Here is a 24,165-nt window from a genome sequence, read left to right on the forward strand (position 1 = left end):
TATTGCATTTCGATTTCGATAGCAATATCTTCAAAGGTCATAATTCACATAAATATGTTTTGGGATATTTTCGAGTTTGATCCCTTAAATATTAATAGAAACTTGTTTTGTTTACCAAATTTACTAGTAAACACAACTGGACTTATGTTGTATGTCTTACACTTATTAAGGATTACTCTCTATTTATAGATTTTGGGTTTGCTTTCTCCTTAAGCAAAGCTCAAATACCCAATTCGGCTAACACTGTAAAATTTAGCCTAAGTAAAAAACCATGTCGAGGCTAACTCCTCGACACTTCGACACCTAGATGTTTTGACAACAACATGCTTTGACACCATGAATTACATTCTCAACAATGTCAAGCTATTAATCACCAACCTCCAACAAAAAATCATAATTTTTCTCGGAACCTTCGAATTCCGAATACATGCAAGAGCCCGAGACATATTTTCCTCCAAAGCGTGGCCCTCAAGGACAGATGTTGCAACACGCGGTAGCTAGAATTGACCAAAAATCTTTTTGTATCTTTCCACCACACAAATTTATCTGCCATTGTTGGAACCAGACATACCCCGAATAAGACATCCAACAACACACACAACTGCTCTTCTTCCCCTGAGAAATATCCACCGAATTTTAACCGAATTTCCACCTCCAAGCACCATCAAACCAAACACCTAAATTTGTAGTTTCTCGATTCTCTTGCCAAAGTTAAGTAGGAAGTCGAATCCCACATGAATATGAAGTTGATATGTTTCGATCTCCGATTTTGCATTAAAACCACAAGAGTTAGTATTGATAGAACACCTAGGGAATTAGTCACATTTAAAGCTGAGTGGACTCTTAAGATAAAGAATTCCACTTAAATTTAGTAATCCCCAGTCATATGAGTAATTCTTGGATGTTATTTACATGATGTTTGTTTCATTAACTAAATTTTTAATTCTTTACTTAATATGACTCTAAATAGAATTACGTGGGGTATTATAATTTGTATCAATATTTCACACAATTTGTGACGAAACGAAACTCATAAAAAAAAAAGTAAAACCCTTATTTTATTCTGTATTCAAAATATGTCTCAAAGATTTGTATATACTTTATACAAAACATCATTATATGTCTTAATATTTCATACGGATTTGAGACAAAATATCATTATATGTCTTAATATTTCATACGGATTTGAGACGGAGCTCATAAAATAATAAAATTATTATTATATAATTCATCCAAAACATGTCTCAAAGATTTACAAAGATTTGAGACAAATATAAGATTTTACTTATATTTTTTCAAAATATAATATAAAATATCAAAAAAAAAATTATTTTTTTATTTAAACAGTAACACATTCATTAAAAAAATATAGGGGTGCAAGGTATAGTTTTTGGTTAAAATTTTAGGCACAATTAATTGAATTTTAGTTTGGTTTTGAAACAATAAAAAACCCTAAATAACATTTTCTCAAAACCCTACTAATAATAACGGCATGTGATCTTCCCTACTATGGTGATACTGAGGACAGAGATAATGGCAGATAGAATCAGTGAGTTTCACGATTCAATTCTTTGTCACATTCTTTCTTTTCTTCCAACCAAACATGCTGCAACCACAAGCATCCTCTCTAAGAGATGGAAATCACTATGGCTCTCAGTCCTCACTCTCGAATTCGACTGCAAATCCTTCGAAGACATGACCTGCCATGGATATTCTGTACACAAATTGATGCTCTTACGAAAAATTGAACTTCCAATCCTTTCGTTTCGTTTCAATTGCAACTACTGGTGTCCAATTCAAATCCAACGTGATGTTACTCTATTTGTTTCCTATGTAATGAATCGAGGAATAGAGAATCTTAACATTCACAATGACATGAAATTACCATCTAGTATTCTTAGTTGCAAGACCCTTAAGATTCTTAAGTTGAAAGGAATAATAGTGAATGGTTTTTCTCATCAATTGGAATTTCCTGTTCTTAAAATTCTTCATTTAAAGAGAATGAGTTTCGAACGGCATGAATTGGTTGTTAAACTTCTGTCTGGTTGTAAAATACTTGAGGAGCTGCAAACCAAATTTTTGTATATACTTAAGGATTCATTTATTCCAGAGAAAGAGTTTGACGGCTTATTACCTAGTTTAATCAAAGCAAGTATTTCTTTTGAAGATTACATTATTCCTGTTAATTTGGTTCGTAATGTGGAGAATCTATATATGGAACAGGTATCACGAGTTGTGATTGCAGTAGCGTGAATTTTGATGTCAATACATATTTTCTCTAATGTAGTGTCTTGTGTAACTCGTGCAGGAACAATTGATATGTTGTACTAAACTTCCCATGTTTCATAATCTGACACATGTGAAACTTAAACTTTTCTTTAATATGTGGGGTTGGTTGCAACAAATGCTTGAACAATGCCACAAACTTCAAAGTTTAATCGTAAAGGTTTTGATGATGTTTCAATTATTATTTTTTCTTTTTTAAGTATAATTTCATGTATTTTAATGTTTGAGTAAAAAGTTGTATGATTGTTTGACAGGGTTGTGAACATCAAGACGAGATAAAGGACCAAAGTTGGAAGGATCCACCAACTGTTCCAAACTGTCTTTCATTGCACCTGAGAACATGTTGTCTTGCATATTGTAGAGGCACCGAATCTGAGCTCCAATTTGCAAAATATATTTTGCAAAATTCAAAAATACTAAAGACTATGAAAATTAAGTATAATTACAATGTAGATATGAAAGTAAAAGACCAAATAAAAATGGAATTATCTTCATCCGCAAAGGGCTCTACAATGTGTGAAGTTGGTTTTTGAAAACTCGGTATCTAATTCTATTACCGATTAATCCAGAAAACAGTGAAATGCTGTAATTTTATATCTAAAGATTTTGATATTTCTTTTCTATTGCAATTTTATTGGTGTAGTTAGTTATAACCGAAGCATCAATGAAATGCTGTAATTTCTAAATTTTAGAGAAGTCATCGATTTATTTGTTTGTTCTTGTTATACACTTTATTTTCTTTAAACTGTTAAAAGAACATTTTTGTGCTGGAAAGACATTTATGGCATTAGAACGGTGTTCAATTCGGATGTTAATTGGTTCAATGAATCCGTTTGTGGGAAAATCGGAGATGGCAATGTTATGTGTTTCTGGCAGCAGTCTTGGATCGGTACGAAACCGCTTGCTGCTGTTTTTTTCAGATTTATTTTGTGCTTTCGGGGCAGCCCCAGTCAACATAATTTCGATGGGTAATTGGATAGGCAAGATTTAGTCGTTGGATTTTTCGGGCAGTAGCGACATTCACTCGGTTCAACATTAGTTGGAGAATGTTCAGTTGAAGATCTTGGGGAAGATTCATTTGTTTGGAAATTGGATGTCAATGGTTTTTCAACAGCTAGCAGCTATAAGCTGATTTCTGCGTTCAATGAGGAGGTTTCCCCTGAGGACACATTGGTTCTTAGTGGTTTGGCGGATATTTGGAGATCGAAGGCGCCGAGTAAAATTAATTTTTTTTTGTTGGAGACGATTGTTGAATAGGTTACCTACAAAGTTGAATTTATTGAGAAAAAGTATTAATTTGGGTAATTCTGCTTGTATTTTTGCTTTAATGCCGACAAAACTCTCTTCCATCTTTTCTATTAGTGTGATGTGGCTCAATCAATTTGTGATTGTTTGTGTGGTTGACTAAACATCGATTTGTGTGGGGAACCGATTTCTTTAGTCTCTTTGTTTTTGTATTTTAAAAAATTATGTTCTAATAAATTCAAGGTTGAGTTTCATAATTGTATTTGATTATCGATTTGTTGGGTTATGGACGTCTAAGAATTCTATCATATTCGAAGAAGGGAGACGAGAGGAGATGAATATTTTAGGGACTATTAAATTTTTGTCTAGGAAGTGGTTCGTGGTCGTATTGATGTGAATCAGTTGATGTGGCAAACCAATCCTTCTGTTTTTTAGTCGGGTAATGGTTTTCGTGTTGCTTTTTTCTTTGGTGATTTACTCGTGTTGTAAGGGTTGAGCACCCTTGTGCTCTTTTTTATATATTACTTTTGCCTATAAGAAGAAAAAAACCAAGTCATTAACAAATTTACCACAAGTCTTTAACCTATTAAATTTGTTATATTATTTTTTAATTTTTAAATCTTATTTTTTGAAAATCAAAATTCATAAAAATATTGTCACGATATTTTCAACAACTTCATTTTCTTTCTCCAACCAACAACTTTATTTTCTTTCAATAACCAACAATAACTTCATATTCTTTCCCCCAACTTATTGAACTACCCACATTCATCTTTTTCTACCACAATTTGTAAAACAACCACTAAGTAACGCATGTTTCACTTCTTCTTTCACCATTATAAAACGAGTTTTTTTCAACATTGTACAACGAACAAATCTTTAATATTCTCCCATACAATCGCTCCTCACACAGTTTATTGGTGTTTGTATTTTCTCACATACAATTGCTCCTCACACAATTAATGGTGTTCGTATTGATAGCAATTTACCAAGGTATTTGAGTTTTAAATTTAATGATTCCAATTTGTTATAGGATTTCAAATTTAAGGATCCAAACTTTCAATATGTTAGCTATTCATTAAGTTAGATAAATTTTATTTCAATTTGGGAATTAAGTTTTATGATTGATGTAACTATCCGTATTTGGATTTAAAATTTAGGGATTTTGATTTTTAATTTGTTAATTATTCAATATGTTGGTTAAGATTTGATTTTAATTTGGGAATTAGGTTTTATGATTATTGTTGTCTTGTGTTGTGTTATATATTGGTCAATTTCATGGACAAGTACCAAGATTCTATTGTAGTTGATTTGAACAATGTTCATTACACTGATTCATCTGATGCTGAATATAGTGGTGATGAAGATGATAATGATTTTGTATCTAGTGGACATCAAAATTTAGATGATGAAGATGATGCTGATAATGAAGATGATGGGGAAACGGTTAGAGCGGAGTGGTTAAATACCCAAGCAGTTGTAGGTGATTGTGTAACACCCCGAATTCGGTTAATTGAATTTAGTTGTATTTTATTTAAAATATTAAGTGATTTATATGTTTTTATTTGGATAATTTGTGAATATATGTGTCAAGGTGAGTATTGGAGAGAGTTAAGGGAATGGTATAAATTAATTGGAATATTTTAATTAATTTAAATTGAGTGGAATAATTAAAAATAAGCTAGTTGTAAAAAAAAGAGAAATAATAGAATTTAGTGGAAATTTGAGTTATTAGAATTAAAAATTAAAATAAAATAAAAATTAGAGTTAGTAAAGGGAATAAGGAAAATATAGAAAATATGGGAGTAAAATCGATGCTAGTAAAACTGTGAAAAATACTGAACATAATGTTAGATGAAACCTATTATTTTCTCCGATAGTTTTCTCCATAACTTTTGTTATGTAAATCCAAATATGGTATGGTATGAATCATTTGAAAACTAACACTAATGACTATCCCATAGTGATTTATTAAGAGGTTGTGTTCTAGTTCACCTTCTTAGGCCGGTTATATTTTGGTCATTTGGCACAATAGGATTTGTATTGTGTATAGGTTTTGCAGGGTTAGGACTATCATGATGGACATCTATACTGTTTGGTGCAAAATCATCAATATCATAAGGTTTTGCAGGGTTAGGACTATCATGATGGACTTACAGTTGAAGAACCTTGGGTGCAGCCTAACAAATTCTTCAGTTGAAACACACGAGGACCTTTCTTTTGCTGAAATAGGTCTTGAAGATCTTTCCATATTTCAGCAGCATTTGCTGCATAGATCACACTTGCAGTGATTTCCTTGGAGACTGAGTTAAGAAGCCACGACGACATGGTACTATGGTTTCTCATCCAAGAACGAAACTTAGGTGAATTTTCTTCTGGTTTTGGAGTCGTGCCATCCACAAAACCAGTCCTGTTCTTGCCATCAAGAACCATGATCATCGCGTGACGTCATGAATTGAAGTTGTCCCCGGAGAGTGGTTGAGAAACCAAGACGACGCCAGGATGAGCGGATGAACGAAGGTAATAGGGATCATCGTGATTAGCCATGAAACCAGATGATCATGGAAGAAGAGAAAGAAACATGATGAACGAAATCACAAAGCGAAACACGGAAGCGGAATCAAAAAATATCTATTGATACCATATTGTAGTATTGAGTATGCAAGAAGAAAAATATTCAATGTTGAATCAAAGGGAGGCATGTAACAATCAAAATATATGATAGGTATAGATTTTGCCAGTATTCATAAAATCAACAACTGGACTACACCACACAATAAAATGAATAAAAACTAGAGCTTTGATTATATGAATCGGTCTCTCTCTCTTTACACTAAGAAAAAGTATATGATATTACTCCCGAAAATTTCTTTCATGAAAAACCACTACATTCTATTCTACAAAGAGAATCACGACATAATTGTCATCATCAACCAAATAAAATTTTAGATGTTGTAGAGCTCCTTGGGCATAAAGCCAACTTCATAAGCATTTGTTTCTTTTCAAGGCGGCTACTCTTGACTGTCACAGTCTCTAATACTTTTGAATGTTGCAAAATATATTTTACAAAATTGAACTCACATTCACTCCCTTTGTATCCCTTAATGCTAAATGTTTTAAGTTGTGACGTTAGACATTCTGGAGCAATGGTGGGATCGGATGAAACCTTCAAACATTCGGAACAAATTCCTTCACCCCGATAACTCGAAAACATAAACCAAATCTTAAAATGTTGAAGATTTGGAAAATGTGGAAGTATTTCTACCAATGACCTGCACCCTTTCCTCTCCCGTGTTGAGACATGAAAAGAATCAAGTTCCATGTGAGTCAAATTGGGAAACATGGGAAGTGTTTTCCAAGTCATTCCCCGTACCTGCGTGAGTTGCACACGATATAACATTAGAAATGTATACTCTATATTACATTTTATGTGCATATTGATCAATAAATTTCTAAAACACTTATTAAAATTCATACCTGATTTATATGCAAAATCCTTGTCTTAGAAACCAAAGTCATGAGATTATCCATTTCATCGTAATTAATCCTTACATTGACCAAATTAGGTAAAGCATTCAAGTTTTCCAAAACAAGCGATGATGTTTGACAGATATGGGATGTTGCATTCAAATCTTCTAGAATAGGGCAGCCATATAGAAACTTAACAAAACATTTAGGAGATGTGAAATCAACTCTTTCGAAATGAAGAATTTTGAGATAGGGAAATCTCACTTGATCAAACTCCCACATTTTTATGTTTGCCAACTTAAGTATTTGAAGAGTCTGACAACTGAGAATGCGAGGAGGTAATTTGATATAACAATGTTTACCAGTCATGTCAAAGTTAAGATTCTTGACTCCTCCTTGCATAACAAGTTTAAATATTCTATTGTATTCCCTTTGCCGGAAGCGGGAAAAGAGGCCTAGTTTCAAGGTAAAGGATTGGATCGAAGTGTTTTTGTCTCGCAAAGAGAACAGGGTTGAATAAACAAACTTGCGGAATGTCACGAAGTCTTTGAATGCTTTGTCGTCGAAGTTGAGAATAAGGACAGAGAGCCATACCGGTTTCCATCTCTTTGAGAGAAGGCTCGTGGTTGCAGCGAATTTGGTTGGAAGGGAAGAGAGAATGTGAGAGAGAATTGGGTCCGGCAAGTCGCTGATTCTATCGACAGATGGAATTGAACGGCCAGAAGACATGATCTTTAGAGGGTTTTGTTCTGTTGTAATTTGTGTGAGATCACAAAACCTAATTAGGGTTTGTGTTAGAGTTTTAGTAGCCAGCGGCGTTGGAATTCATCGCGGGAGGCGGGAAGGACGAACTCGTTTCAGTAGCGCGGCAGCGTATCTGCGGCAATATAGAGTTTTTTACATTCGTTTTGGCGAAAGAAGAGAACTTATGGTTTTTTTATTCTGCATCACTGAATTAAACGTGTAATTTAAAGAAGTTCGTCAAATTACGAATTTTATTTAAATAGAGTAATGTAAGTTAAGCTTACATATATATATTTTTTTAAATAATCAAATTTTTCAATTAAATTTATAAAATAATCCTTGTTTAAAAATATTTACTAAAATAATTATTTTTCCAAAAATATGTTAGCATCCAATCAAAATATTGTACATATGCACCTCATGTAATATCTCATGCATAGTCCATTTGTGGATGCGCAAATGCATGTAGCTATTCCTCCTGCACTCCATCTATAAATACAACGTCATCCTTCCATAATTTTTCACACATTTTTTTATTATCTTCTTCCATTTTTCTTCATTCTCTTTTCATTTTTCTTTAAAATGTCTTCATATTCATATATGTGTCCTTATATTCACAAGAGAAATGTCGATTTAATTTTTTTTCAACAGTGCACCCTCCGATGAAGATCCGACTTTGGAATGTAGATATGAGACAGATTTTGGATCAACCTAGGGGCCAATGTATTAATTTAAAATATCGTAAATAGTATTATTCAAGTATAATATTAAACGAAGAATCTACTGAGTATGAAAAGATATTTAAAGCTCGATGTTATATTATGATTGTATTTGATAATTTTTTATTTCCTGAAAGTACTGGTAATACGGTAAATATTATGTATTTTCCATTGTTACGAAACATAAATAAAGTAGACACATATAGTTGGGTTCAACTGTTTTCTCCCATCTATATAGTTCGTTGTGTAAGAATGTCAAAAAAATACTTGTATGTTTTATTCTTACGCCTATTTGCTACAAGCACGGGTTTGGTCAAAAATGTCGTCACTCGCCCCGGTCAACAAGAAGCCATTCACATTCCTCTATGCAAAAGTGACCGTGTGAAACTGCAGTTCAGCATGCAACAAGAAATTTCAGAACCTCTGACGTGTTTGGGAGATTGACATCAACAAGAGTCAATGGCTAATGGGATTATTCTGATTTGAGAGACTTCGTAAAAGAGTTGTGTCATCATTGAAGGAATTGACGTCAACACATTTTAAACGAATGAATCATACATGGTGCTAGACTAACTCAACATTATATGACATGATTTAGGTCGGTTACAATGCCATAGTTTGTGTCTGAGCCAAGGTATTTGATTGTTCTACACCAACGAGCTTCATCAATATACGCCCAACAACAAATACCCGCCACACAACAATGTCAATCCACCCAATCCCAACGACCAACCGCACGCCATCACCCTACCATATACACACAACCTCCAAACTCAAAACCAGGAACCAAATCCTAACCACCAACAACCATACGCAGCCACCACATTTGTCTATAGCCTGGATGATTCATATGATTTAATCTCACCCCATCATAGCCCCATACTTATGAACACCCAAACATCACATTACCAGAACATCCAACCATTGTTTGACTTTATTACACTACATGAACCATTGCTTCGTTTCCAAAACGATTCAATGTCCCAATTCAAAAAATCATATTGTTCACAAACCACCCAACCACAATGACCCAACTACGACAACATGGGCACCGAACTCAATTACGGCAGTGCCGTTGGCGGAACCTCCCCTAACTATTAGGGAGAAATGATGACAAATTTGTCAAATACCGCTGGACCTTCCACCGGACTTTCACACCAGCCACCATTGCATCATGTCAGCACTCAAACCCTAAATACCTCAGGGAAATCGTGGGAGATCTCGAAGGCAGGCTAACACACCAGAATATGGAAAAGGGGGACATTTTAATCGGGAGGGTCATTGATTTTCTTATCAATTATTATTTTTCATTTACCTATTTATTTTATTTATTTAAATTTTATATAAGTATAACATATAAAATAAATAAAAAATTCAAAGCATGCGCCGCATACAATGGCGCATGCTTTTGATATCATAAAGCATGCGCAAATTGAATCGGCTTCATTTGCATGCATGCACCATTTAGATTGACGCCTTAATTCAATGTCCCACATGCTTCAGAGGGTGTCGCTACCGGGATTTCACGATAACAAATTAGGGACTAAAGAGATGCCAAAAAGATGCAAAATTAGAAGAGTCGCCACCGAATTTTATTTAGTTTACATCTATCGGAGAAGCGTGGGATAATAGTCGATAAAACCCTCGAAAAAGCTACGTGTACGGGAAGCGCTAAAAGGGAATAAGGAATCGGTCTCACAACCGATATTTGGATTCAGAAGTCGGTTACGCGAGGATAAGGTATTAGCACCCCTCACGTACATAGTACTCCATGGGAACCATTTGGGTTGTTTTACATACATTGAGATTTATCTATCATTGTTTTATTTTCAAAAGAATATGTGTGAAAGAGGAGATGTTTTATTATTATAGTGCTCACCAAGGATTGGGGCCCTTGTGCCCACGTATCACTCATTCGAGGATGAGGAATCATAGCTCCGTAGTTCAGAGTAGAAAATGTTTGTGTGTTGGTTAATTTTACCTTTGAAAAAAGGGTTTTTAGAATGATGCCCTAAGGCACAAAAATGAGTTTGATGAGTTGTATTGTTTTTACCTTGAATAAGAGTTTTATGAAAGAATGTTTGTGCTTATATTATACTAAAGTCTATGGGCAGAGGTGATTATTCTAGACAACAAACAAAGCGTCTTGCGTCCAAAATAATCAGAGTAAGGGTAGTAATGATCCATTCTTACTCATTCTCCACCACTTAAGACTCGTGGCGCACAATAATAATCGTAATTTTATTGTATTTTTGAATTTGATTATGAAAATGTCACTTGACGTTGGATGAAGGGTCTGTTTTATTTGATTATGAAATTTGACTTATGCAACATGAATGCAAAGTAACCAACAAGAAAATAAAGAGTCTCATTGTAAGGTATCCCAAGAGAAAGCCTTGTGTATGCAAAAGTGATCTAAGCTAAACAAATGATAATGGTCTTACAAATATGTCCCCCTAAGGTGGTGTCATGATGTCGTTCTTACAACATGAATCTAAGTTACGGATGAAAATCCTAGTGTTTACAAAGTACCACAAAAGAGAAAAGGAAAGCATTCAAGCAAAGATCCTAAATAGAATTCTCTATGTCCAAGTGATTAATGAGTGGAGTGAATATTTTTGGTCTTATCATTTTATCATGCTTTTGTTGTTTTTAATGTTTGATAATAATATAAAAAATAACAAGTAAAGAAACATGCATGATGAATTTGTACAATGATGATGGTAATGAGTACTTGAATGTAAATTACAAGGTAATGACATAAAAGTAAATTACAAGATGAAGAATAACAATATAACAATAATAATGGTTAGTGGATATAAATGATATAAAACAAATAACAAGTTAATAGTACCAAAATAACAATAAAAAATGTTAATGATAAACAAAGTTAGTGAAGTATAATTAATGGTTAGTAATATGTGCAAAATGAACATTTTGAGAACTATTTTTCAATAGGTCAAAAAAGACTCAAAATATGACAGATTATTGGATAACTTATCATTGATGCAAAGTATTGAAAATGATTAAAGAATCAACTAATAATAGATTTGTAACAAAAAAAGTTATACAACTCTGAGTCTATCTATCAATATTTTAACAAATTGTGTCACTCAAATAATTATGATTTGTTTTCACACCCCTTTTTTATTTAGCAAGATAGTAAGAGAGTAAATAAATTAGCATAATGTAAATGACATGGTTAGATAACAATAAACATAAACATACAGTACTTGAAAATAAAATGAGCAGTAAAATTAATTGCAAAAAAATAAAGTGCAATAATATAAATGTTAGAAGTTAGTAGTTAGTGGTTAATAAAATAACAATAAGCAAATGGATTAGCAAGTTAATGTAAAGAAAAAGATTTCATCTATACATCAAATGACTCAAATATGGTTGAAATAGAGGTAATCTATCAATGCCTCAAAGTATCATGAATGATCTATTGATCAATCAATTATAGGTTTGAAACATTGAAGATTTAATCAACTCTAAACAACAATGACCATGATTTAATAGACCTTATTAACCAAACAAATGTAACTACAAGTCCACAATAAAAGCAAATAATAACAAACACAAAGCAAGACTAAAAAAGGTGAACAAAAAGGTAGTAAGAGCAAGAAATCTCAAATAAAAGTGTGTAAACCAAAGATAATCATTTTTTGCAAGCTTGAACCTAAACCCTCTCAAAAGAACAAAGAAGAATAACCAAAAATTTTTAATACAAAACATAACAAAAAGGCTAAAAAGTTTAAGCTAAAATCATTACCCAAAAAATGTGAAAAAGCTAGGTTGAAATGATGTTGAGCTTGAATGTGAAGCAAGGGGTTTGGGACGAAAGTATTTATCGTGGAAGCTTAGTGAAGGGGCTGAGTTATGAGTGTTAGAGAGTGGGAAGTTTTAAGGAAAAAAGGTGAAGTGGAAAAAAGTTGGTGGGGGTGACTTTTGGGAGAGAAAGATTTTTTGTTTTGAATTAGGTTTAGAGAGGAGAGTGAATGATGTTTGGACATAATTTTTGGGGGATAGAAAGCATGGAAAATGAGGGCAAATAGTGTCCCTATTTATAGGGAAAACAAATGGGTAAGTGGGTGAAACAAAAGCCACTATGTGTGAAAAACAAAGTTACTGATGCTGTTTGTGCAGGTGTAATCGACTACCATGATTAGGGTAATCGATTACACCAACCAAAATAGTCTGGGAATCTGAATTCTGCCAGTGTAATCGATTACCATGATTAGGGCAATCGATTATACAAACCAAAAATTGATTTTTTTTCCTTATTTTGTTAGTTTTTCTCATGTGTAAATACCATGCCTTGAGCCCATGCAATATGCCTTTAGTTATGGATATTAATGCAATTATGGTGATGTAACAATGAATGTATGTATGTGTAATAGGGTCATGGATAAAATAAAATTCGTATGCGGGTAGGGTAAATTTTGGGGTATGACAGTTGTCCTTATTTAATTTTCTCAGACTTGAAGATATGGATAGCGAAGGCTTCCAATGTGTTCAAGATAAGAGAGGATTAAATATTAATATGAGTAACTGGAAATTTTCCCTGCCGGGAGATGATAGGGTTAGGATTTGTTGGGGATTATGCATGGTTATGATGATTATGCATGCAATGCGATGTGTGCATCATAAGTATGTTCTCAAGGAGGAAATTTAGATATTAGAATTCCAAGAAGATGGAGGGAAGAAAACTCCACTGGGGGATGAGAGAAAGGGTAACTACCCCTAGCTACGGCTGGAGAAAAACAAAATGGAGATTCCTAGCAACGATTGGGATATCTGACTCAGTTGGAGAGAAATGACAAGGTACAGTGATGATTCTTAGCGACGGTTAGAATACTCGATTCTATGGGGAAAAGAAGTCGTTTAGTGACGATTACTAGTAATTGATGGAATACCTAACTCGATTATATATACAACTTTCCACGAAGGTACAATGACGATTCTTAGCAAGGACTAGAATACCTGACTTGACTGCGGAAGTAAACTTTCCATGAAGGTACAATGATGATTCTTAGCGAAGGCTAGAATACCTGAATCGACTAGAGATACGACTTTCCGTGAAGGTACAATGACGATTCTTAACGAAGGCTAGAATACCTGAAATCTGTCGGAAAGATCAAACAGTTTAGTGTCGATTCTTAGTAACGGCTAGAATACCTGAAATCCATCGGGAAGATCAAACAATTCAGTGACGATTCTTAGCACCGACTAGAATACCTGAATCTGCTGAGGAGAATATAGAAGTCCAATGACGATTCCTTGCAACGACTGGAATACCTGACATCTCCTAGGAAATGGAGCATTTCAGTGACGATTCCTTGTAAAGATTGGAATACCTGGATTATGTTGGGAAATAAATGAAAAGATGATTCTCGGCTATAAATGTATGACTTGGCTTGGGGAATGAGCCCAAAATGCCTCTTGTCTGAAAAAAGGAAAGTTCAGTGATGGTGATGACTTTTTGGGGATGGAAGAAGTAATATGATGATTCTTAGCAACGACTAGAATACCTGACTCTTCTGAGGAAACTTGAAATGAAACGAAACAGTTTAGCAACGATTCTTAGCAATGGCTAGAACACACGGCTCTGCTTGGGAAATGTTTTGAGGATGAACATTGATTATATTGGGAAAATTCCTAACAACGATTTGGAAATTCCGAATTCTGATGAGTTAATTTTAGTTAATTAAGGAGATACTTATGATGTTATGTTATGTATGCCAATGCGTGTTTGGGCTTTCATGGGGGAATGTATGAAATGCAGGGTTTGCAAGTTATGCCAAGTATGATTGAGCTATGCGGGGGAGTGTATCTGAGGAATGTGGTAAGGTACCACGCGCTTAACTGATTTTTGGTATACCATAAGATATGGGCCACATACACTTAAGTGGTCTTTTTAGCTTGCAGCCCACACAAGTGGTTCTATAAATAGAACCCTTGTGCAGAAGCATCTCACCTGATGAAATTTCGTTTCTCTCTCTCTCTCTCTCTCTCACACACACACACACACTCAAAGCCTTCATTCGTAGAAGCTAGCACTGAGACTAAAGGAATCCATTCGTGTGGACTGAGTAGAGGCGTTGTCACCATTCAACGCTCGTGGTCACTCCTTAGATCTCCATCAAAGGTTTCAATCACCACAAGAGGTTACTGTTTCCATCACTGATCATGCCCATTCGTAAGGATCACTAAAGGAAATTTTTAAAATTTTCGTTGCGTTTTGGATCGCAATTTTCCTTCACATAGCAAGGGCCAAATTTTGTGACAGTCTTCATCAACCCAAAAACTTCTATAAGTTCTACAACCTCCTTACATTTTAGGGCATCCTTACCGAATTCCCTCTCCAGGGCTACCCTCCTTTGAATAACATACTTCCACCTTTCAGCAATTTACATAATGTAAAGAAACATTGTTCAGTGGAGCCTTGGGCACAGCAACATGAGGCTTCTTTGTAGCATATCTTTTTATAGGCGTGATGTCCTGGACATCCTTTTCAACATCAAACTTAGAATCACTAGAAGATACAACTTTCCTCTTTCTAGTAGGGGTAACAACTTTACTCCATGATCTAGTGTGACAAACAGGAGATTTTCCTATGGAGCTTCTAGAGGGATTGATTTTCAAACCACCAGATTTTCTTTTCATCTCCTTGGAGAGAGAATCTTCAAACACCACTGCCTTTCCTTTTCGTCTCTGCAGTCTCTTGGCTATACCAGGAGTTACAATATTAGTAAGAGGTTCTTCATCGAAAGTTAGTTCATCAACATTGATAATATGATCAACTTTCTTTTTACTTCTTCTCTCATGAGTAGCATGCTCAGGGACACACTCATCAGCCTTCTTCTTACTCCTTCTTTCAAAAGCAGCATGTTCAAGAACACTTTCCTCAACTTTTTCACTAGAATCATTGTCAGGGCTAGTTTCTTTTTCCAAATATGTTTGAACATCTGGAAAAACATCTAAGTTCGCTTCCTTTAAAACAAATGTAAAAAACTTCATAAGTTCCTTATAAATGGCACTCCTTTCCGCTTCCGTTGGATTCTAAGTGCCACCAACATGCATAGTAGGGTTTCTCATTTTAGACCCTTTAGACCTAGACCCTTCTTCAACAACAATTTTATCTTTACTAGGGATTATAGGTCTAAAAGACTTACTAGAAGTCTTGACATTCTCTGACACAAAAGGCGTAACTTTCTTCTAAGGGGTGGATGAATTATGGATAAGGAAGTAACATCCAAGACCAGATCAGCCAGGTTGATCATTTGGAATGGTTCATTTTCCCTAACAGTTGGGGAAGATGATCCACTGGTTTCAGTTGGGACATGAATGTGTGTGGGTGAAGATTTTTTCGACATTTTAGGTAACACTTGATGCAGATGGAATTGGGAAAGACTCTTGAGAGAGGGTGAGCACAAATATCTGGAAAGGAATGAAGCGTTTGAATGGAAAGGGTACCGTATTTTTGTCCAACAGGATACACAATGAGGTAAAGGGTTTAGGTAAGCGTGTCTAGTGTAATGATGAGATTTAAAATCCTGTCTGACCCACTTAAATAGTCGTAATTGCTATATATGCTCATTAACACAAATCCCAAGTTTTCCTCTTAATTTTTCAAAGTGAATTGCATCCAAGGCTTTGGTAAAAATGTCTACAAGTTGATTCTCCATGCTAACATGCTAAAATGTTATGAATTTCTCTTTAACAAGTTGTCTAATAAAAGGATTCCTGGTGCCAATGTGTTTAGTTCATTTGTGTTGAATAGGATTTTTGGAGATATTAATAGCACCCAAGTTATCACAGAATAATGTCATGACATCTTGTCTGACATTGTATTCAGTCAACATTTGTTTCATCCATATTAGTTGAGAGCAGTTGCTGCCAGCTGCTATGTACTCAGCTTCAATAGTAGATAGGGATACACAATTATGTTGCTGAACCATGAAATCAAATGTTTCCCAAAAAGAAACATCCTCCAAAGGTACTCTTGCTATCATCAGCACTACCTTCCTAATCAACATCACAATACCCCACTAACATGGAATTAGAATCATGAGAATACAACATTCCATAATCACTTGTGCCATTCACACACTTTAGAATCCTTTTTACTTGATTGATGTGACTCACTTTGGGTTCTGCTTGATATCTAGCACAAACTCCAACAACAAAAGTTATATCTTGTATGCTTGCTGTAAGGTATAGAAGGCTACCAATCATGCTTCTATATAAGCTCTGATCAATAGTTATGCCATTTTCATCTTTAGATAACTTCAAGTGAGTAGGTGCATGAGTTCTTTTGTGACTAGCATTCTCCAATCCAAATATCTTCACAATACTCTTTGCATATTTGCTTTGACACAGAAAAATGGAGTCTTCCATCTGTTTGACTTGGAGTCCAGTAAATTACGTTAGTTCACCTACCAAACTCAATTCAAACTAAGATTGCATTTTCTTGACAAAATGTTGGACCATCTCATCAGACATTCCTCCAAAAACAATATCATCCACATAGATCTAAGATATCATAAGTTTTCCATCCTTATCTTTGACAAGAGAGTCTTATTAATTCCATCCTTTCTATATCTATGGTTGATGAGAAACTCAGTCAATCTTTAATACCAAGCTCTTGGAGCTTTTTTTAAACCATACAATGCCTTATTTAGTTTGATCACATGATTAGGGAATGTAGGGTCAACAAATCCTTTTGGTTGTTCAACACACATCTCCATTTAAATAGCCATTTAGAAAGGCATTTTTAACATCCATTTGGAACAACTTGACTTTAAAAGGCATGTCATTCCAAGTAACAATCTGATAGACGCTAAGCAAGCCACTGGAGCAAATATTTCATCAAAGTCCAGTCCTTCCATTTGGGTGTATCCTTGAGAAATGAGTTTGGCTTTGTTTCTGGTAACAACCCCTTGTTCATCTGACTTGTTCTTATACATCCATCTAGTGCCAATAACATTTATTCCTTCAGCTCTTGGAACCAAATCCCACACCTCATTAATTTTGAATTGGCCAAGTTCATCTTGCATAACATTAATCTATAACATTAATCCATAATTCATCAGTCAAGGCCTCCTTGATATTCTTGGGTTCAAATTTAGAAATAAAAGAGGCATTTAACACAACTTCCCTTGATCTGGTAATTATCCATTCATTTAGATTTACTATAATAAATTCCTTAGGATGATCTTTCTGGATTTTGATGGAAGGCCCTTTGTTAGTTGACTCAGTCTCTATAGGTTCAGTATTAGCACTTGAGACTGCAACATCTTCTGGAACATCATTCATTGATGTTTCAACATCATCTGTGACATCAACTTCGTTAGTTAAGTCATCCATAACAATGTTTCTGGATTCCATCATGTAAGACCCTAATTTTGACCCTAAGATCCCTCATGGCATCATATCATTGCACATTGCATTTGCCTCAAGGATCATAGCATCTTGGCTCCTTAACCCTTGGGTTAGGACTTGTGTGAGTTGGTTTGAGACCACCAAGCATGCTTGAATTGTATATTATTGCTTTTCTTATTTTGTTTACTAACCAAAAGCACAAAAATATGTCACTAACTTTGTTTATTTTGAAGCTCAAGCAGTCATGTGATCCAAAGCTCCTAGGATGGCTCATATGCCCATTGAAGTGGCCGGATGAAGTTGAAAGCAAGCATGAAAATGATTCACAAAGCTCTAAATCATCATATATGCCTCCCAAGTATCTTAATTTGTCAATTTGATCAAGATAAACCAAAGGGCTTGAGGATTGTTTCCCAAGGAAACCCTAATTCAACTGTGCATTGAATGTGCCTTGCTCATGAAGCAACCTCAACCTATGATCAAATACAATCAAGGTAAGTTATTTCATTCATCATTTTATGCATATATGAGCTTATGTGAGTATCCTCAATCATTCATTCATCAAGATTTGAAGTTTGGACTTGAGAATGTTGATCAGTCAATTCATCTGACTATTTTGAAATCCACTAGACCTAACTTTTGATGTGTTTGTCAAATGAAGATGACCCAAAGATAAAAAAACGTTCTTAAGAACCATATTAACAACTTTCATGTTCATCAAAATTTTTAATTTGAAACTTGGAAGGTCATCATTCATTTCAAAATATTATAGGTCATTTTGACTAAAACCCTAATTTTAGGTCAACTTCCCAAGGACCTAACTCCTTCATTTTTTATGATTTTAAGGTAGGACCAAGGTAATTGGAAAGTTCAAGATGTATAATTCAAATGTTATGTTGGACAAAATTTCATAATCCTAAAATAAACACATGTGATAATACAAAACATCATAGGTCACTTTGGACCAAAGTCATTGAAATGTGAAAAAGTCCAACTTCAAGTGCCCATAACTTTCTCATAAAAAATCCAAATAATGCAAAACTTAAATCCAAATTGATTTTATTGAAAAGATATACAACTTTTATGTTGAAGGTTTTGTCATTTGAGGCTTGCATCATTGAAACATAAGGGCTTGAAGTTGGTCTATTTTGGCAAAATTCTCATATACATGTGTTTGTACCTTGAACTTCATGGCATATTTTCAATAATTTCCACACTCCAAATGGATTTTTGTTCAACATAACATTTGTTCCTTATGTCAAGACCTTTCCAACCATTACCCACATGCCTATGTTTCAATTTTGCAAATGGCATTTTCAAAGAGGTGAAGTTTTAGGTTCAATTATGCATAACATGTGAAATCTTCTTGCATACTGCATTGCCTTGCCAAATGCACGTCCAAACTTCATCCATTTGTGTTCAACACTCAATTGCAAGTGGTTTTGGGCCTCACATGCGCCTGTACAGGCCCATGCATGGAGGAACCAAGCTCATGCACACACGAGTTTTCTCCTTGCTTGCATCAGCCTTGGCTATAAATAGAATGTTTGCTTCACTTCAAACTTCAACCTAAAGGCACCTGAAGCTCTGCACATTTGAATCCCCAACCCTCCATTAAAGGAATTCTTATTTTTCTCTACAGTTTTCAAGCTCAAATTTCAACTTCATTGGTTGATCTTTGACTTACAATTCCTTAGTCTGGCTTCCTTGTTACTTCAAGATCAAGCTGCATTAAAGATTTGGACTGGATCAAGCACTGAAAAGCTGCACTTCAAAGGTTGGTTCTCCAACTGTTTTCCTTCGAATCTCCCATATTATAGTGCATTGCTTGGTTTGGTTGGTACCTCTGAAGTCCTCATGTGAGAGGCAATTGATTTGTGCTTTTAATTTTGTGAATTGAGCAAGTTCAGATTGAGTACCTTGTTTTTCCATCTCAAATTTCTCCTTTTATGAGAGTCTTGAGCAAAAACTAAGGTTACAGGGATGATGTACATCACCCCAACTTTCGAATGCTATGTGGATTGCGCGTTTTTGTTGAGGTTTAAAAACCTGTAACAGGTGGCCGGAACTGGCCTTCTCATCGGAGAAGACGGTGGTTTCCACCACCGTTCCCACGCGTCCAAGCCTCAACCATTGGATCTATGTTTCCAGATCTAATCTCAGTGCTTCATTGTTATGACTTTCTTTTAATCCATATGTCACGCTGTTGACTAGGGTGTTCCATGAGCGCGCGCTTCTCAACCACCAGATGAGCCATGTCAATTAATGAAATAAGATTTGACGCCTCAGGCTTTTTTTGTTATTTTTAATTTCTGTTTTAATTTTCTTTTATTTTAAAAATTCGTAACTTCTTTATTTGGAATCACAAAAATATGGGACCAATTGTAAAAAAATTCTCTTAAATTCTAGTTTCTAAAAATGATTTTTAATTATTTTTGTGATTCCATTTAATATTTTTGTGAATTATTTCATTTCTGGTTATTTTTAATTCATTTAAAATACTTCTTGATATTCAAAAATGCCAAAAATATTTTCTTAACATATTTGGATGATGATGAATCTATGAAAAATATTCTCATCAATTTCTGAATTGATTTGAGATTTAATTGAGATTTTAGTTCAATTATGTTATTTTTCTTCATTTTTAATTGTTTAAAATTAGTTTCTGTTTTCAAAAAATGATGAAATTTTTTGTCAAACCTTGTTTGACCATGATAGACTTATGATGATCCAATTGGACTTTTCCAAGTTGATTTGAATTGGATTTGAAGTTTGACCTTTATTTGTTCATTTTATTTCAAGTATTATTTTAATTCCAAAAAAATACCAAAAATATTCTTGTTATTTCTTGACTTCTAAGCTTCATTTCACTTCTGTTTACCATTGATTGATGTTGATTCCATTCATGTTTGATCAATGTGTTTTGCTTATGTCATTTGAATTTCATTTATGAACATTCCATTTCCATCTTCTTCTTCTTCTTCTTCTTCTTTCTTTTTGACCAATGAGTTAATGATTGGTGGTTAGCCTTGACATATGAGAGGCTTAACCTTCTTTGATCCAAATAAAATTCATCTTGATCAAAGATCAAGTGAATTGCTTTGCATTAAAGATAGGTTGCTTCTTGGTCAAGCAAAAAACCTAAATCCATACAAGGTCATTCTTCTTTTCTTTTGGCATGGCAAGTTGTAGGAGCTTGGCTTACTAGTCATGATCTCTAACTTGTGTTTATTTGCCTATAGTTTTATTGACCGGCCTCAGATAGGTGTGACTACTATATTAGTCCACTTACGATTGCTTCACATAGCGCTAAATTGCCTTATGGCACACTAACACTAACTACTAATTACTAACTTTTAATTCAAGCATTTAATTCTTGCAATTTACTTTAATGCAATTTAATTTCTTGCTCATTAATTCATTTATCTTTTCCCTTTGCTCTCTTGAGCTCATGTTTATGATTAATGCAATTTTCCTTTTGCTCACTTGAGCACATTATTGTGTATATACTATTGCCTTGTGCTTGTTTTGTTTTTTTGTGTGAACCCAATGCAAAATGGAGAAAGGACTTAGATTTAGGATCTTACCTATGCTAAATGGAGTTTCAAGAGCAACTAGGCCTCATGCCTTTAGAATGCTAAACATGTTGAAGAGCAACTAGGCCTCATGCCTTTAGAATGCTTAATCTTGGAAGATGAATTGAAAGTACCCTAATTCTAAACTCACTATTGTCCATTCTTTTTATTTGCATTGTGGAACTTTTTGATTTGTGTGTTCTTGTGTTATAGGGATTCTAAACTTGAGCCAATTAGAAGAACCATTGTCATGAGCATCCAAGATAAGAGATACAAAAGCCAATTTGAAGATTCCTAGGAGCTTGATTGAATATTTGCTTGATTGCTTGAGTTATTTGCTTATTGCTTGCTAAGTCCAAAGGAAAGGAGCAACTTGGATCATCTTTATGATCTCAAGAAGGGAACTCCAAGTGGTTTTATTTCTCTTCCCTCATCTTTGCATGTTTAGGACCTAGCCCTTCTCTTCTTCTCTCCACTCTAACCCAAGCCAAACTCTTTTTGTGCAAACATTGACATTGCTTTCAAAATTAGAAACGTAGACACTATGCCTTTGATTTTTCAAACTCTTTTCATAACACTTATTTTGAATTGAATCTTAAGTCAACTTTGACCTTATTTTGTGAATACTTTTCATTTGTAAATACAACTTACCCAAATTGTTTTTATGGTTCCAATGACCATTTGTGTTAAAGCTTTTCATAAACATTAGGTTTGAGTTATCATAGAGGTTGATATAATACTCACTTGTATCCTTAGTGTTGGATCATAAGTCTTCCATGCTTATTATAGGGTTAACCCCTCACTAGCATGTTGAAGCTCTCCTCACATGGTGGATTTGGGGTTCTAGGTTGAGTTTTCTCCCTTTGATAACAAAAGACCTTAAGGATTTTGAACAATCAATTCACCAACTTCTTTTGAGATTTTTTTCCCCGAACTACGAGGTTTTGATCCTACCTTTTTAAGATGATACGTAGGCAATGGGTTTATCCATTCAAACACAAAATTGTAAATAATTTGTATATTCTTCTCTCATCTCCCTAATCATGTTTGCACAAATATTTTCACAAATACCAACCTACCATACAACATTTGTAAAAAGGGCTCCCTTAGAGTACTAAGGATGTTTTGGGTGCTTAAAATCTTCCCATTGCATAACCAACCCCCTTACCCAGATCTCTGATATTTTTATTAGTTTTTGATTTGATAAAACTTCTCGGTTTTTGTTCGCTTTCTAACATTTCCTTTGGATAAATAGAACTGTGGTGGCGACTCAAATTGTATGATTTACTTTTGATTTAGTCAATAAATCTAAAGGTAACGAATACCCCGCTACACATCATTACCTTGGTTCTGCAGTTGAATACTCTATATGCTCTACTGTTTGTAGAGTATCCCAGAAAAATCCCCTCTTCACTTTTAGGATCCATTTTTCTCCTCTACTCACAATCTTCCATAATATAACATCTACTTCCAAATACATGGAAATATTTCACAGTTGGCTTTCTTCCTTTCCATAGTTCATAAAGTGTAGTAGATGTGCCAGATCTGATAGTCACTCTATTAAGGATATATCAGACAATGTTCATGACTTCAACCCAAAAATGATATGGTAGTTTCTTAGCATGAAGAATGTCCCTGGCACATTCTTGAACTGTCTTATTCTTGCGATCAACCACACCATTTTGTTGAGGGGTGATGAGTGAAGAGAACTCGTGACTAATTCCTTCAGAGGTGCATAATTCCTCAAACTTGTTGTTTTAAAATTCCTTCTCATGGTTACTTCTAATTATGACAATGCCACTATCATTTTCTCTTCGAATCTTTTGATAGAGTTCTTTAAACACTTCAAACACTTTTGACTTTTCTTTAATGAAGTTCACCCAGGTGAACCTTGATAAATCATCAACAACAACATAGGCATACCTCTTTCCTCCTAGATTTTCAACCTGCATAGGTCCCATCAAGTCCATATGAAGTAGCTCCAGAACTTTTGAAGTGGTCAGAGTTGGAACTTATTGTGTGACATCTTTGTTTGCTTTTCTATTTGACATTCGCCATAGATTCTTCCTTCATCAATTTTTAGTTTGGGAATTCCTCTGACTGCTTCCTTTGACAAAAATTTCTTCATATCTTTCAGATGTAAGTGAACAAGCTTTTGATGCCATAGCTTAGTCTCATCCTCTTTTGACACTAGGCATGTGGAGAGACAATTTGTTTCATAAAGCATGCGCAAATTGAATCGGCTTCATTTGCATGCATGCACCATTTAGATTGACGCCTTAATTCAATGTCCCACATGCTTTAGAGGGTGTCGTTACCGGGATTTCACGATAACAAATTAGGGACTAAAGAGATGCCAAAAAGATGAAAAATTAGAAGAGTCGCCACCGAATTTTATTTAGTTTACATCTATCGGAGAAGCGTGGGATAATAGTCGATAAAACCCTCGAAAAAGCTACGCGTACGGGAAGCGCTAAAAGGGAATAAGGAATCGGTCTCACAACCGATATTTGGATTCAGAAGTCGGTTACGCGAGGATAAGGTATTAGCACCCCTCACGTACATGGTACTCCATGGGAACCATTTGGGTTGTTTTACATACATTGAGATTTATCTATCATTGTTTTATTTTCAAAAGAATATGTGTGAAAGAGGAGATGTTTTATTATTATAGTGCTCACCAAGGATTGGGGCCCTTGTGCCCACGTATCACTCATTCGAGGATGAGGAATCATAGCTCC

At 34.7% G+C, this 24,165-nt stretch overlaps 3 protein-coding genes and 1 long non-coding RNA gene across 4 annotated transcripts; 2 read left to right on the forward strand and 2 right to left on the reverse strand.

The window, feature by feature from the left end:
- The first annotated feature begins 1,533 nt into the window (after positions 1-1,533).
- Positions 1,534-3,543, forward strand: LOC127081566 (F-box/FBD/LRR-repeat protein At5g56420). Its single transcript, XM_051021812.1, has 6 exons — positions 1,534-2,223; positions 2,309-2,446; positions 2,541-2,811; positions 2,930-2,960; positions 3,042-3,175; positions 3,401-3,543. The coding sequence occupies exons 1-6, from the start codon at positions 1,534-1,536 to the stop codon at positions 3,541-3,543; spliced, it is 1,407 nt and encodes a 468-aa protein (XP_050877769.1).
- Positions 3,544-4,250: 707 nt separating this feature from the next.
- LOC127082869 (uncharacterized) lies at positions 4,251-6,271 on the forward strand. Its single transcript, XR_007788241.1, has 2 exons — positions 4,251-4,524; positions 4,887-6,271. It is a non-coding gene; the product is annotated as an uncharacterized LOC127082869 (long non-coding RNA).
- Positions 6,272-6,460: 189 nt separating this feature from the next.
- Positions 6,461-7,886, reverse strand: LOC127081568 (F-box/FBD/LRR-repeat protein At4g26340). Its single transcript, XM_051021814.1, has 2 exons — positions 7,009-7,886; positions 6,461-6,904 (listed from the first exon to the last, which is right to left on the reverse strand). The coding sequence occupies exons 1-2, from the start codon at positions 7,726-7,728 to the stop codon at positions 6,461-6,463; spliced, it is 1,164 nt and encodes a 387-aa protein (XP_050877771.1). The 5' UTR covers positions 7,729-7,886.
- Positions 7,887-14,867: 6,981 nt separating this feature from the next.
- On the reverse strand, positions 14,868-17,855 carry LOC127081569 (uncharacterized). Its single transcript, XM_051021816.1, has 3 exons — positions 17,661-17,855; positions 17,321-17,533; positions 14,868-15,458 (listed from the first exon to the last, which is right to left on the reverse strand). The coding sequence occupies exons 1-3, from the start codon at positions 17,853-17,855 to the stop codon at positions 14,868-14,870; spliced, it is 999 nt and encodes a 332-aa protein (XP_050877773.1).
- Positions 17,856-24,165: the final 6,310 nt, after the last annotated feature.

The sequence above is a fragment of the Lathyrus oleraceus genome, chromosome 5 (assembly GCF_024323335.1).
Source record: "Lathyrus oleraceus cultivar Zhongwan6 chromosome 5, CAAS_Psat_ZW6_1.0, whole genome shotgun sequence".
Classification (NCBI taxonomy): domain Eukaryota; kingdom Viridiplantae; phylum Streptophyta; class Magnoliopsida; order Fabales; family Fabaceae; genus Lathyrus; species Lathyrus oleraceus.